At 43.7% G+C, this 15,253-nt stretch overlaps 1 protein-coding gene across 1 annotated transcript in view; it reads left to right on the forward strand.

The window, feature by feature from the left end:
• Nucleotides 1-1,855: 1,855 nt before the first annotated feature.
• The window catches only part of LOC121276861 (ADAMTS-like protein 1), a 572,059-nt gene continuing 558,661 nt past the window's right edge, over nt 1,856-15,253 (forward strand). The window contains exon 1 of the mRNA XM_041185436.1: nt 1,856-2,178. Coding sequence (XP_041041370.1) covers nt 2,107-2,178 — 72 coding nt within the window. The 5' untranslated portion in view covers nt 1,856-2,106. The remainder of the gene's footprint in view (nt 2,179-15,253) is intronic.

A 15,253-nucleotide genomic window follows, 5' to 3' on the forward strand; every position in this document is an offset into this window, starting at 1 on the left:
GCCAGGTAGAGATCAGTACATCAGACAACAACAGCACCACCCTTATCAGCAGCTTTGATAATGACAGGGTTAGACCTGAGAGAACAGAGTGCGGCAAGATCAGAGGGAGACAGGTTCAAGTGAGTGAGGGGAACAGAGAAATTGAGATGTGCAATGTCACACTGGCAGTTCTTAATGAAAAGATCAAGAGAAGGTACCAGGCCAGAGGGAAGGATTAGGTGGAGGGATAATACTAGAGAAGGGTGAAAGGGTCTGAGTGAGACTTTGGGTTGCTTAATGCTATCAATTATAAATGGAATTCTAATAATGACCCTTAAGTCAAACCTGGTTTATCCTGGGTAAAATTATCTGTTTGCCAGTGGGTAGTTGAATTCATCAATTATATTGTAGCGCAGACTTTCTATATTTAAATAGGAAATTATAATCTACTTGGATTAAAGGGATGCAGATGATCATTCCCTGTTCCATATTGGTTTTACCCTCGCCTGCCCAGACAATTGCAAATTGCACATTTCAATCTGTCAAAGTGTTAACTTGTCTAAATGTACAGGAAACAGGTGGCGATGTGCATCTTACATCAATAACAGCCTTCAGCAAGCGGCTGAAGCAAAATTGCGCATCTTGCCAATGTAACCTCATTTTTTTCAATGAACTGGATGACGCCCAATCGAGTTGTTCATAATGGGCAGGTGTGTAAGCAGAAAGGAGATTTGAACAAACTGGAATAGAGACAGAGGGAGAGAGAACATTCCTCAGTGAGAATATCAGAGAGGAACACTGCCCGGGTAGGTTCAGTTTAGGGAGCAGAGCTTTGCAAACAGAGAACCTTTTGGCTTTAATGCTGCTGCTGGGTATTTGAGGTGAGAAAGGGTGGCAGGTGGGTCTTAGAAACGAACTGTGACCGAGGTTGGGAATCCTGGGTGAGCTTAGAAATTGGAGTTGTAACCTCCCTACTTGCAGTATTCAGTATGGTAGAATTAGGGGTAAAAAAAGTGCAGGTTTACATTCCTGTATCTGTCCCAGTAAATCCTAGGCTGGGCGGGCAAGGGAATCTCATTTCTCAATGCGAGCCATTTGCACACAGATACACCATACCTTGCATACCTCTCTTTATCTTTGTGAGCTCCACCTCAAAACGATATTTTGACAGTTTCATAAACCCGTTCTGTCTTTGGTGCCGAAATTCCCTCACACCGTTGACAGTAAATTTGATCTCAATGTTATAAACTGGAATTAACAAAAAACGTGGAGAACAATAGGCCTCTTGTGTTTTATTCTGCTTCTGAAGGGGTAGATTGTTTAAGATTGTTCCTCAGCTATTTTGGCGCTTATAGCATTTTCAGTGCTTAAAGAAAAAACAATGGTGGAATGGAAAAAAAGGAAGGACTTAAACCATCCCTGGAGTTTGGCAATTTTCCTAAAGTTTGGGACTCTTCCACCTGTCCGCCCCGCCCGGGGGTTCAGTCCCTGCCTCTGTCAGGGTGTTATCCATTCTAATAAAGGACTGAGAGCCGGACAGAAGGAGAGCGGTCAACATAACCGCTGATAAACTCAAAGTATTCGGTCAGTTCGGGTGTCTTTAGAATTGGCTGCAAGGCGAACTCGGTTTGGTTATTTTGGGGGAAGGCGGGGCAGAGATACCGGGTGAAGAGCTGTGAATGTGAAAGCAATTGAGACTCAGCGAGGCAGTGCAATGGGTTTGTTCAGGGTGGGGGGGTGTGTGTGTGTCGGGGACCTCGCCCATCAGCAGCACATTGTGTTTGTGTGTCCAGTGACACTGAGAGGGGCCGCCCCATCACAGCCCAACACAGAGCAATATAAACCCAGCCCTAATAACCGGCGTTATTCATCTGTCTATAATCTTTCTTCTAGTGTTTTGTAGAAACCGAGGAGGTGGAATTCTCCTGGTCAAACAAATCCACTCTCTGTCAGAAACAGAGGTAAACTAAGTGGGAGTGACCTGGGGCAGCTCTGGAGTGAGCTGGAGTCACTTCACATTGACATTCTCCACTAGTTATTCAGCGAGCTTAAAAAAAATCCCAAATCATCACTGGAGAAGGAGATATCCACTTGTAAAAGAAAATATCCGCTATTTGCAATCGCGAGATGTCTGGATCCCTCTTCAAGACGATTGTACTGATTTTCTTCAGGTTTCTGTTCATCTGTTCAGCGATAAAGGTGAGAGATTTTAGAATTCGCTCGGATCTGTAGGTGTGAGTGTGAGAGAATGTCTGCGGGTGCGGCTGCTCAGCGATTCTCTCTCTCTGTCATGACAATGAATCCGTTCCATCAGACTTCACCACCACTCCTTTACTAGAAATGTCATTTTACCAGGATTAAGAGAGCGTTTTAACCCTTTATACACTGGGGAACAGGTGTTAGACCCCGGCAGATTTTAACACTCTGAAACTTACTTCAGTTTTTGTTTTACACAATATTTTATGGTCCCGAAGCCAAGTGGAAATTGCGGGAACTCGATTAGCCGCCTTATTCATCGAGGTGGTTTCAGTCCCTGAGGTGATGGGAGCTGTTGGAGTTTGAAGAGAATGGGTTTTAAAAAAGCACCATGTCTGCATAACACCAATATTTACATTGTTTCCAAGGAAGAGGATTCCTGGCTGATTTCAGCAATGTGTTATTCATGGTAGCAATCATTATATTTCTCACTCAGTATATACCCTTTGAAATGATATTAAAAATACTTGTTTTGGGGAGCATCAGTTTGAAATTAGGCAGACTTTGGCATCATCCTGGTGGGGATGATCAATGAAGGAGTGTTGACCCTTCACCGAGTGAAGTTTAAACTCTCTCATCCGAGTTGTACGGTGACATTCTCTGCGTTTCTCAACAGTTCTGCTCAGATCCTTCGGTGAATTTATGAGGTGGAAGCTTTGCCGATTTGCTAATCCCGAGATTGGCAATAGGACCTCATTGTGCGGGGAATGTTTCCCCGCATTTGCACCGCAATTAAAAGCGGACCGGATTCTCTATCTCACCAATAGTCAATTGTCTGGCATTGCATTTCTTCCCGGTGACAGATTTTCCTGCAGGAGGAGTACAGAACCTGTCCTCTCATTGCGGTGATGCGCCTGAACAGGAGGAGGCCATTCAGCCCTCGAGCCTGTTCCTCCATTCAATGAGAGTATGGCTGATGTGTATATTTACTCCATTCACCGTCCTCGGCACCATGTCTCTTTATATCCTTGTTTAGCAAAAATCTATCAATCTCAGGTTTTAAATCATTAATTAAGCTAACATCAAGGGGAGAGTTCCAAACTCTTGCCATCCTTTGAATGAATAAATGTTTCCTAATTTCTCTCCTGAAAAACCTGCCTCTGATTTTAATGTTGTGTCTCCGTGTCCAAGATTCCGCCCACCAGTGGGAACGTTTCTCTTTATTCAGTCCGTAAATCCTTTCAAAACCCCATAAACCTCCATCAGATCATCCCTTTAACCATCTATGTTCCAGGGAATTCAAGCATTTTATGTAATCTCTCTAGAATTTAACCTTTGGTGCACTGGTAACACTCTGGTCAATCTGATCAAACACTGATCATTTAAAAGATCATGTCAGTGTTGAGGAAGTAAACTGTTAGGAAGCTTTGTACCCGTTCCCTACATGAAGTCTTCTTGGGTCAGCGATGGTGTATGGGTTAAAAGTAGAACAAAAACTCTAGTGTGTAGCCATATGGCTGAAAAAGGCATAATTAGTTAACGATCCTTCTAAGACATTCATTTTGACAAAGCAAATGGAAATTTAGATGACTAGAATAAGAATCCTGAAAATCTGTTATTAACCTGATTTTTCAGACAATGGTGAATTACATGTGATCTGGAAAACACAAACCTTATTTTCGCTGAATGTATATAAATAACTGGAGCACCTGTGCTGTAAAGTGGATTTAATACCTAGGCTGGCACATGACAGGTGCATCAGCTAACATGATTTGGGAGCTTTTTGAAACCTATCAACAGAGTACAGACATTATTAATTTTACAGCCCATGCAATACACCTAGAGATTTACTGCTGGAGGTGGTGCAGTACTGCTAATACTGCTCAAGGTACTAGGCGTAGTACTCCAGCAAATTAATAAACACAGGTGAACCAGTCTCATGGAAAAGCAAGTTTGAACCAGCTACAAATGTTTTTTTCTTCTACATTTGTAGTATTCCATTCTCGGTAAACACAAACTGCTGTGCAACCTTGATGGTTTAAAGTGACCTTGCACCCTTTTTGTTCTATCGTCTAGCTCATTAATCACACATTAATGGTTCAGGGTCCTATAACAAAAGCCTTGGAATGTGTTAATAGCCTATTCAGAATAGGTGAGAATAAGCTGATTTGCCAGTGTTCCTGCCTCAATGGGTGATTTGTGGTTGCAGGATTCCTTGATGTGGTAACTGTTAGCTACCTAAGAGAGTCTATGTTTTAGGGATATACCAATAGAGTCTGCGGCTAAGGAGAAAGCTACGATGATTGAAACTTTTGGATCAATTAGTAATTTTCTGGTCCTGAATTTTCAAGATTAGTTTCAAAATTAAAGTTCCTTTAATTAAATGAATTGACATTACATTACACCCCATTTAAAGGATAGTCCAAATAATTAGCTCAATAAAAACACATGATTAAGAACATTAAGTGTATTTTAGCACATTGTCTGTACTAGAAGTATGATAATATTTTCTGTGCTTTTTCACATGGGTCTGGCCTTTGGAGCATCTCCTATTTTAATCTCTCCATCATTTGTAGCTGGCTAGGTCCTAAATTCTGGAATTCCCTCCCTAAACTTCTTTGCCTCTCAACCTTTCCGCATTTAAGGTGCTTCTTAAAACTTACCTCTTTGACTAAACCTCTGGTCACCTATCCTAATATTGTCTTATGTGGTTCAGTGTTAAATTTTGTTCAGTAATGCCTGCTTGGGATGTTTTAGACACTATATAAACACAAGCTGTTGTTCTTGGGTGTGAATTGTCAATGGAATGGAATTCGGTACATTTCTGCAGAGGACTGAGATTTTCACAAACGTGACATGCCCATTTTCTTAACCGTTGCAAAGAATGTGCAAACAAGTCACAAAGGCAAATTAAAATGTATCTGAAGAACTTTCTAATACCAAATAACAGACATGAAGAGATATTGTTATCCTGATCCTGTTTGGTGATTTCAACATGTGAGTTTTATTGCTGTAAGTTCCTCCCTTACTAAACAAGGTGGGTATGTTTATATGCAAACACTGTGTTCCAGATTCTCTTTAATTTATTCTTTCCTCTAGTGAAGGTGATGATTTATATTGGGATAGAGTGCTCCGGGTACTAGGTCCTTTATAAATGAGACATGCAGCATTCGCAATAAGCTAAAGATAAATAGAACCATGGAACATTATGGTGGAGGAAGAGGCCATTCAGCCCATCGTGTCTGCACAGGCCAAAAAGAGGAAAAAGAAACTAGTCACCCATTTTAACGCCACTTGGCTATGATTTAATTGCCATTACAGAGACATGGTTACAGGGTAACCGGGGCTGGGAATTGAATATTCAGGGATTTTCATCACTTACAATGATAACCAGAGGGGAAAAGGAGATGGGGTAGCATTGTTAATAAGGGACGCATTGGTACATTAGTGAGAGAGGATCTTAGATTGAAGGAGAAAGATGTAGGATCAGTTTGGGTGGAGCTAAGAAACAGCAAGGGGCAAAAAACATTGGTGGGAGTTGTTTACAGGCCACCAAACAGTCATGGTAATGTAGGGCACAGTATAAATTAGGAAATCAGAGCTGCATGTAATGTGGGTAATACAGTAATAATAGGTGACATCAATTTACATATAGACTGGATAAATTTAATTAGCACAAATGCTCTGGAGGATGACTTCCTGGAGTGTGTACCTGATGGGTTTCTGAAAAAATACATTGAGGAACCAACTAGGGATCGGGCAATTTTAGATTTAATATTATCTATTGAGAAAGGACTAATTGATATCCTCGCTGTAAAGGAGCCATTAGATAATAGTGATCATAATTTGGTGGAGTTTTACATTAAGTTTGAGAGTGATATGGTTCATTCTGAAACTAGGGTCCTAAATCAGAACAAAGGAGATTATGAAGGTATAAGGGGCATGTTGGCTATGGTGGATTTGGAAATACATTAAAAGATTTGACAGTAGGCAGGCAATGGCTAGTTTTTAAAGAAGTATTACATGGTCTACAACAAATATACATTCCTTTAAGACAGAAAAAAAAATTGGAAAGGTGAATCAACTGTGGCTAACAAAAGAAGTTAGAGATTGCATTAGCTCAAAGGAAATGGCTTATAAGGTTGTCAGAAAAAGTGGTAAAGCAATTCAGAATCCAGCAAATGATGATAAAGAAACTGATAAAGAAAAGAAAAAAATAATATGAATGCAAGTTGGTGAAGAGCATAAAGGTGGACTGTAAAAGCTTCTTTAGGTATGTGAAAAGGAAAACATTAGCTAGGACAAATGCAGGCATTACAGGACAGGAGAATTTATAATGGAGAATAAGGAAATGGCAGAGAAATTAAACCATTACTTTGAGCAGAATCATCCCAGACTTGCGCTAAGTGTGGTAGCGGGAGGGGAAAATGATGTTTTACCCGCCGGCCATAGTGGCGGCTTCTCACACCGTATCGTCCTAATCCTGCCATATTAATTATGCATTCCCTGGAAACACACCATTTTGATGGTGGGCAGGCTCTCATTTGCCCGCCATGCCATCACCTCGCCGCTTCATCACACTGGGCGTCATATTTAAAGTGCAGCCATGTGCACACCTCTCAGTACTTCCAGCCCAGGGCTGCTGCATGGAAGACATGACCTCAAAAGGCAAAAAGACTGCAGCCCCTAGGTTTAATGATGCGTCCCTCGAGTGCCTTTTGGACACAATGGAGACTCATCGTGATGTCCGCTACCCCGACTTTGGCTGCAGGATGGGCAGCAACATCACCAATCCAGCTTGGGAGGTGGTGGCAGCGGTGGTCAGCACCAATGTCCTGCAAAAGAAGACAGCCACCCAGTGCCACAAGAGGATGAATGGTCTCATCCATTTCACCAGGGTAAGTCACTGTTCTCACCACTCTCAACTCACACACTCACAAACCCATCACACATCCACTGGGATCTCACACCTCAAGGGACAACACCACTAACTCTCACACACACCCTCACATTCCCATCAGGCTCATATCCTCTAGAGCTTGTATCCTCATCCCGTCCATGACTCTATTCACCACACAAACATTCCATTTAGTGCCATGTATCCTGCTCACACTCTCCCCATCTGTTTTCATGCAGGAGAAGCTGGCTCAAAACAGCAGGGAAAGGTCCCAGATGGAGGTGGAGTGGTCCACATTAGGTCCCTCACTCACTTTGAGGAGCGGCCATCATGCTGACTGGTGAGGATGTGGACCCTGCCTGCAGTGACAGTGAGGTCGCCCTCTCAACACAACTGTGCATGCTCTCTGTCCTGTTTTGACTCTGCTGCCAAGCACTAATTATCTCTACTTTGGTTCACAGGGAGCTCTGCCAAGTGACCAACACCCTCAGCTCCATCCAGGTCCTCACCTGCAGCCAAGAGGACACCTCCTCCATTGAAGAACTGGAAACAAGCAGCCTGGAAGACCCGTCACAGCGCTTACCCACACCCTCCACCAGTGCAGAGACACACACCTCGGTGGGACCTAGAGATAGAGCAGGCTCGGGTTCACAATCTGGTGGTCACCACACGGACATGTGTCCACGTCAAGAGGAGGCAAGTTCAGCTGAGCTCCCCAGCACTCGGAGGACTGCTGGAGAAGAGGCATCTGAAAATCCGAGTCAGATGACGAGCCTCTGGATTCAGCCTTCCAACTCATCATGGAGAGTCAGCAGAAGGCAGGGGAACACACACAGAGCTGTTGGAAGCCCTCAACAGAGTGGCACGCGAGTCAGAGGAGTGCGTCCACCTGCTCTCTGATGAGGTGGTGCCCACATGTGCGCATATGGAGATCTCCAAGGGGAGGATGGCAGATGCCATGGAGACCCTGGTCCAGCAGAACGCGGAGATGTGTACAGACCTGTACTCCATCGGGGAGCCATGGGTGAGTTCCTGCAGTGGCAACATCCCTCCAGATGCTCCTTCCCTTCAAGGAGTCAGGCCGGGGCCCTCGGGCACCCGAAGGGAGGAGGAGCGACAGCTGGACACCCCTGGGTCATCCACCCAGGAATCTCAGAAGCTGTCCATTCCCTCCAAGTCCCCTTTGCCTGTGACTCCCTCAACCTTGTCCTCTGTCACCACAGAGGGAGCAGCTGGCTCACAGGAGGGCAGCCAATGTAAGTTGGGCCCTCAAGGCCTCAGCTCTCCAGAGAACCCACGCCAAAGTCATCAGAGGCAACAGGGCCAACCATTGCACAGGCTGTCTCTACCCCAGCTGCAGATGCCAGGGTAGCACCTAGAAGTCTAAAGCATTCAAAAGTTAAGAGATTTTGTTGACAGGCGGTTGCACAGGTGAACACATTTTGTCACTTTACAATCTGGAAATATATTCACTTTCACTGAACAATGTAAAATGATGTATTCAGCTTCATTTACAGGCTTCACAAGACCTCCCACTGCATCAACCCCATCCCCACACACTGGCAGTTCAGCTGCAGACAGCCGGCCCATGAGTGACCCTGGAGTGAGGTGTGTGTTCGTGCCTGCATGTGTGTGTGGCAGGCCCTTTTGGAGTCTCGTGCAAGCACTCTTCCCACACATGTGGATCCTTCCTCTATCACACTCACCTCACTGTCCCGAGCATTTTCAATGCTGCCTGCTGGGGTTCACTTTCAGTTGTCCATCTGAGCCGACCTGCATCTCCGACTATCCACTGACCACACTCCCATGCAGCGCCTGTGCCTGTCCAACACGGCTCTCATTTCACTTTCCATTTAGCCAGTGTGGTTGTGATGCAGTCTTTCTTTTGCTCCCCTGTCCTTTGCCCTCTCCTAGTCACTCATTTCCTTTCCCCCATCACTGTTGACCACTGCCCCCTGGCGTCACCTTCCACCTCCCCTCCGTGACCTACCAGCCACAACCCTTTTCTCTAGGGGATGTCCAGGTGACAGTCACAGACTCATCAGAGCCCTCCATTGCATGTTTACCTGGACATTCCACACCTTGGGACCCCTCCCCGTGACCTTGGGACCCCTTCTCTCCCACACTCCCCCACCCCCACCCCCCCAACTTTAGGACCCCTTCTCTACCCCCCGCCTTGGAATCCCTTCTCTCCCTCTCCATGGGACCCCTTCTCTCCCCACCCCTTGGGATGCCTTCTCCCACCCCCACAATTGGGATGCCTTCTCCCTGACCTGCCTTCGGAGCCCTTCCCCCTCCCAGCCTTGGGCCAACTCCTTCCCCCACTTTGGACTCCTTCCCCCTCTCTTTGGACCCATTTTCCCCCTCCCCTTGGACTCCTTCCCCTCCCCCCCCACCTTTGGTCCCATTTCCCCCCTCCCCTTGGACTCCTTCCCTTACACCTTCCACCTCCCCTTACAACTACCTTCCCAGTTGCTGTCTTCTCCCCCCACCCCCCATCCCCCCTACCCACTCCCTCTTCCTCTCCCAATCGATCCTGGACCTTCCTCTCCATCCCCCAGTACATCTTCCTCTCTCAAACACAGCTGGACCTTCCTCTTCACCCCCTCGACCATCATCGGTTGTGAGCAGATCCTCAATGGTGGCTTTCCACCTTCCACGAGCTGTTTCACCGTGAAGCCGTGTCCAGGAGAATCCACCCAGCATGTGATGGATATTCCTCTAGGGCCCTGTTGCTGTTGGGCTCCAGCATCTTCTGCTCCCCGGGGTCCGTGATGTGAGCAAGGCCCCGGCGGTAAGTCCCGGCTTCTGCATGTCACACTTGTCAAGCTGTGCTCTCTACTGGAGTGTTTTCCTGCTGATGTGGGCGGACGATCCAGCGGGGGTGGGGGTATGAGTCTGGTGGGCTGGCCTTACAATGATACACTGATGGATTACAATGAGTTTCCCGACATCCGATGGTGGGAAAGGCAGCCCCGCTATCGATGGGCTGATTGGACGATTGCAAACTGGTTTCACGACGTTGTGAAACTGATTTTTGGCCTTCTTGCCATTCTGTCTGCTCATGCCACCAAACGCGCCAGACACCAGCAGGTAAAGAAAATTACACCCTTTGTGTCTGTCTTCATGGAGGAAGATAAAGAAAATCTCCCCGAAGGACTGAGGAACCAAGAGACTAGTGAAAATGAGGAACTGAAAGAAACTAATATTAATAAAGAGGTTGCACTTGAAAAATTAATTGGATTGCATATTTATAAACGCCCAGAGTGTTGACGGAGATGGCTAGGGAGATAATTGATGCATTGGTGGCTATCTTTCAAAATTCTATAGATTCTGGAAAGGTTCCTACAGACTGGGAAGTAGCAAATGTAACCCCACTATGTATGGAGAACTACAGACCTGTTAGTTTGACAGCATTAGTGGGGAAATGTTAGAATCTAATATAAAGAATGTGATAACTGGAAATTAGAAAAGAATGGTAAAATTGGGTAAAGTCAACATGGATTTATGAAAGGGAAATCATGTTTGACAAACTTATTGGAGTTTCTTAAGCATGTTACTAGCAGAATAGATAAGGGGGAACCAGTGGAAGTGATATATTTGGATTTTTAGAAGGCTTTCGATAAGGCCTTACACAGGAGGTTAGTAAACAAAATTAGAGCCCATGGGACTGGGGGTAATATACTGCTATGGACTGAGAATTGGCTAACAGAAAACAAAGTGTAGGAATAAATGGATCATTCTCAGAATGGCAAGCTGTTACTATGGGGTACCACAAAGATCAGGGCCACAGCTGTTTGCAATCTATATAAATGATTTGTATCTGCAGCACCAAATATAATATTTCCAAAATTACTAAACTAGGTCGGAATGTGAGTTGTGAGGGGGATGCTAGGGGGCTTCAAGGGGATTTAAGCAGATTAAGTGAGTGGACAAGAACATGGTAGATGGAATATAATGTGAATATGTGTGAAGTTATTTACTTTGGTGGAAAAAATAGAAAGGAAGAGTATTTCTTTACTGGGGAGAGGTTGGGAAATGTTGATGTCCAAAGGGACCTGGATGTCCTTGTTCATGAGTCACTAAAAGTGAACACACAGGTACAGCAAGCAATTAGGAAGGCAAATGGTATGTTAGTCTTCATCACAAGGGGATTTGAGTACAGGAGTAAAGATGACTTGCTGCAGTTGTATAGAGCCTTGGTGAGACCTCACCTGGAGTACTGTGTACAGTTGTGGTCTTCTTATTTAAGGAAGGATGTACTTGTCATAGAGGGAATGCAACAGAAGTTCACCAGATTAATCCTTGGGATGGCGGGATTGTTTTATGAGGAGAGATTGAAGAATGAGGGGTGATCTCATTGAAACTTACAAAATTCTTACAGGGCTCGATAGGGTAGATGTAGATAAGATGTTTCCTCTAGCTGGTGAGTCTAGAACCAGGGGGACACAGTCTCAGAATAAGGGGTAGGCCATTTAAGACTGAGATGAGGAGGAATTTCTTCACTCAGGGGGTGGTGAATCTTTGGAATTCTATACCCCAGAAGACTGTGGAGGCTCAATCATTGAGCATGTCATGAGCATGGCTAATTCAGCAAGGTACTGAAACTATAAATCAAAAAGCAAATACCTCTGGAAATGTAAAATAAAAAAAAATGAAGCAGGTTTGGCAGCAAATGTGGAGCAAGAAATTATGGATTCATTTTAGAGTCGTGTAGAATGTGAGGTTGCTGCACTCATACACTCCATTGGCAGGCCCTCTTCATACACTCCTTCAGCAGGCCCTCCTCATACACTCCATCAGCAGGCCTTCCTCAGACACTCCATCGGCAGGCCCTCCTCAGACACTCCATCGGCAGGCCTTCCTCATACATTCCATCGGCAGGTCCTCCTCATACACTCCATCGGCAGGCCCTCCTCATACACTCCACCGGCAGGCCCTCCTCATACTCTCCACTGGCAGGCCTTCCTCAAGCACTCCATCAACAGGCCACATTGGATCTTCATTATGATGGAATATGACTAATATTTGATTATTTGCTCCTTCCTAACACGTTGTCTTTGATTTCTTCTCATAGTCATTTGAGGCTTTCCTGATTAACGGATGATCTAAAACTTCAGTAAATAAAGACTCTGCTGCTAACCTCCATATATTTGTAATAATTAAGCTTGACTACCTAACAGTAACAGTTATAAATAGAAAATGAATCGGGGCCTGTGAATCAGTTTTTATCCCATTGATAGGCTTGATTTGTGGATTACTTAATTTCAAAGAAAAGTGCAAGAAAGGACTGAGTGTGGCAGATATCTCAGTTGGTAAATGTACCACTGGGTGTGAGAACGAGCTATACAATTGAGAAGATGCTGGCTTTGATTCCCCACCTATACTGGGTTAGTTGATCCTGGTTTGGTTGGTTAGGCAGCATTAGAGTTGCACCTATGCAGCAAGCTCGACTTACTGTCTTCCCTTTCCCCTTCATAGGGAGATTCCTGTCTGTTAACTGTGCTGAAATATGCATGTGTGTGGACTTTGTATGACGTCAGGGTCAGTTTTAATTGAATATAGGAGCAGGAGAAGCCCATTCAACCCTCTAGCCAGTTCCGCTGTTCAATTAGATCTTGGGCAATGTTTATGAAAACTCCATTTCCCTGCCTTTGCTCCATATTCCTTGATACTCTGACCCTTACCCATATAAAAATCTATCAAACCCACTCTTTAATATTTCAATACACTCTGCATTCACATCCTTTTTTAGGGGGAAGCATTCTAGATGTCCAGTATCTTTTGTATGGAAAAACTCTTTCTGAATACACTCCTAAATCCAATTTTAGGTTTGGCTGTTCTGGATTCCCTCACCAGAAAAGACATTTTTGTTGTACCTACCCTTTTGAACCTCCTCTTCATTTTAAATACCACAATAAAACATCCCTCAACCATCGAAATTCAAAGGAATATCAGCCAAGTTTCTGTAACCAGGCCCCATAATTTATCATTTTAAGCCCTGAGATAGTTCTCGTGACTCTGCACTGTACACACCTTCTGAGGCCTATTTATCCTCCCTGATATAAGGTTCCTGAACGGAACACCGGGTCACTCCAGATGGAGTCCGTACAACAGGAGGGTCATTGTATTCAAATCCCCAACATTCCAATGGCCTTCTGAATTGGATTTTGAACTTGTACACCAACTTTTAGTGATTGGTATATGGACACCTAAACTACTTGACTGCTTCGTAGCTTTGAGTCTCTCAATATTAAGAAAATATTTGATTTGTCTTTCTCAGATCCAAACTTATCCACATTGAACTCAATCTTCCACAGTTTTCTCCCACTCATTTTGTTTGTGTCTTTTGCAACCTCCTGCTGTCATCTACACAACTTACTGAGCCTCCTCACAGGGTCATCTTAAAATGTGAATGTCCAAATCTCTATTTGTTTTTCCAAGTCATCAATATATATGGTGAAAGGCTGAGGCCTGAGCACTGACATTGAAAAATACCACATCCCTCTAATCCTTTACCTTCTCTTTTCTCCCCTATACCCTGACCTACTGACATTCACTGCCTCAGCTCATGAATGAAGAATGGACATTGGGGACATTTCTCATGAGTGACTTGCATCCATGGAACTGTGCCCTAGCAGGAGTCACCATATTGTGTAGCAGAGGGGAGAAAATTGAAGATTCCTTTTTAATTTTTATAAAGCAGCAGAGGGAGGAGTACCTATATAATTGCATGCTGAGGCTGCCTCATTGTCTCCTAATTATATTTGGAATATGATCTCAGTTATTCTGTTATGGTGCTGTGGCTCAGGGAATAACACTAGTGCCTCTAAAATGTAAGGTTTTGGGTTTAAGTCCCACTCCAGAAGGCACAAAAATCAAGACTGACACTCCGGTCCAATGCTGAGAGAGTGCTGTCTTTTGGATGAGGGGCTAAACCCCCACTCAGGTAGATGGAAAAGATCTGGCATTATTTTGAAGAAGAGGAGTTATCCCTGGTGTCCTGGCTGATATTTAGCCCTCAATCAAAATCACAAAGACAGATTGTCTGGTTGCTGCTTGTGGGAGATTTCTGTGTGAAATTTGACTGCTGCATTTCTTACACTATAACAGTGACTACACTTCAAACATACTTGATTGACTGTAAATGTTTTGAGATGTCTGTGCACAACATAAATGGAAGTCTTCCTTTCTTATGCTGTCTATGATATATAAAATCAGAATTAAAATCTATTTTTAGACTATGTAATATACATTAATTCAACCAGTTGCATTATCAGCCTAAGAACAATAGGGCAAGATTTTACCTTTGTACATGTGGCCAATTCATAAGCCACCTCTCTTTAAATACAATTCTGATTTTGTTGCATGTTGTGCAAATGCTTCACTAAGACTGCGCTGTTCAATCATTCTGTATCAGAGGCAATTTACTAACAAAGTGGTATATCACAATGGCAGATTGATATAACCTGTCAATAGTTTGATGTATACACTCTGATTCTTATTGAACCAGTTAACAAACTTGTTTATGTAATTAAAAGCATGTTAACAGTATCTTGAAAAAGGATTCCATTTTCAGTGTTGCCAAATGACTGCCTTTAAGAGATAGTTATACCATTTTGAATTTACAGTTGTGTGGCAAAACCCCTGGCTATAGCAAAGACGCTGCACTTTCTGGACACATTAATAGCTTAGGATAGCAATTTTCAAAGGCTAGGAAAAAGCAGATAATCTCACTGTTCTTTTTTGATATAAAAATGTATCTACTCTGGAATAGAGCTCTGCACATTTGTTGAAACATGCATACATAGAACTGCATTGCCACTGTGTGCCTTGATGCTAGTCACATGAGGTAAGTCTGCATTTAGAAAAAATGTCTGTCGGCAATGTGATAAATGTTACATTCAGTCATATTCCAAAGTTCAATAATTCGCATTGGGGAATTGGAGAAGAATGTGACAAGGTCAAAAATAATTCGAATGAGAAACATTAGCATTTTATAATACATCAAATGCACATAGATATCAAGAAGAAACAATTCCATAAATACATGTTATAGCTATAGCACACATGGACGCCTAAATATTTATCACAATAACATTAACATGTACATATCCTTATACTGTATATAACATAGCTATGAATAAAGATCTTAGAATGTAGGAGTAGGTACAAAAATTT

This window comes from Carcharodon carcharias, chromosome 4 (genome assembly GCF_017639515.1).
Source record: "Carcharodon carcharias isolate sCarCar2 chromosome 4, sCarCar2.pri, whole genome shotgun sequence".
NCBI lineage: Eukaryota > Metazoa > Chordata > Chondrichthyes > Lamniformes > Lamnidae > Carcharodon > Carcharodon carcharias.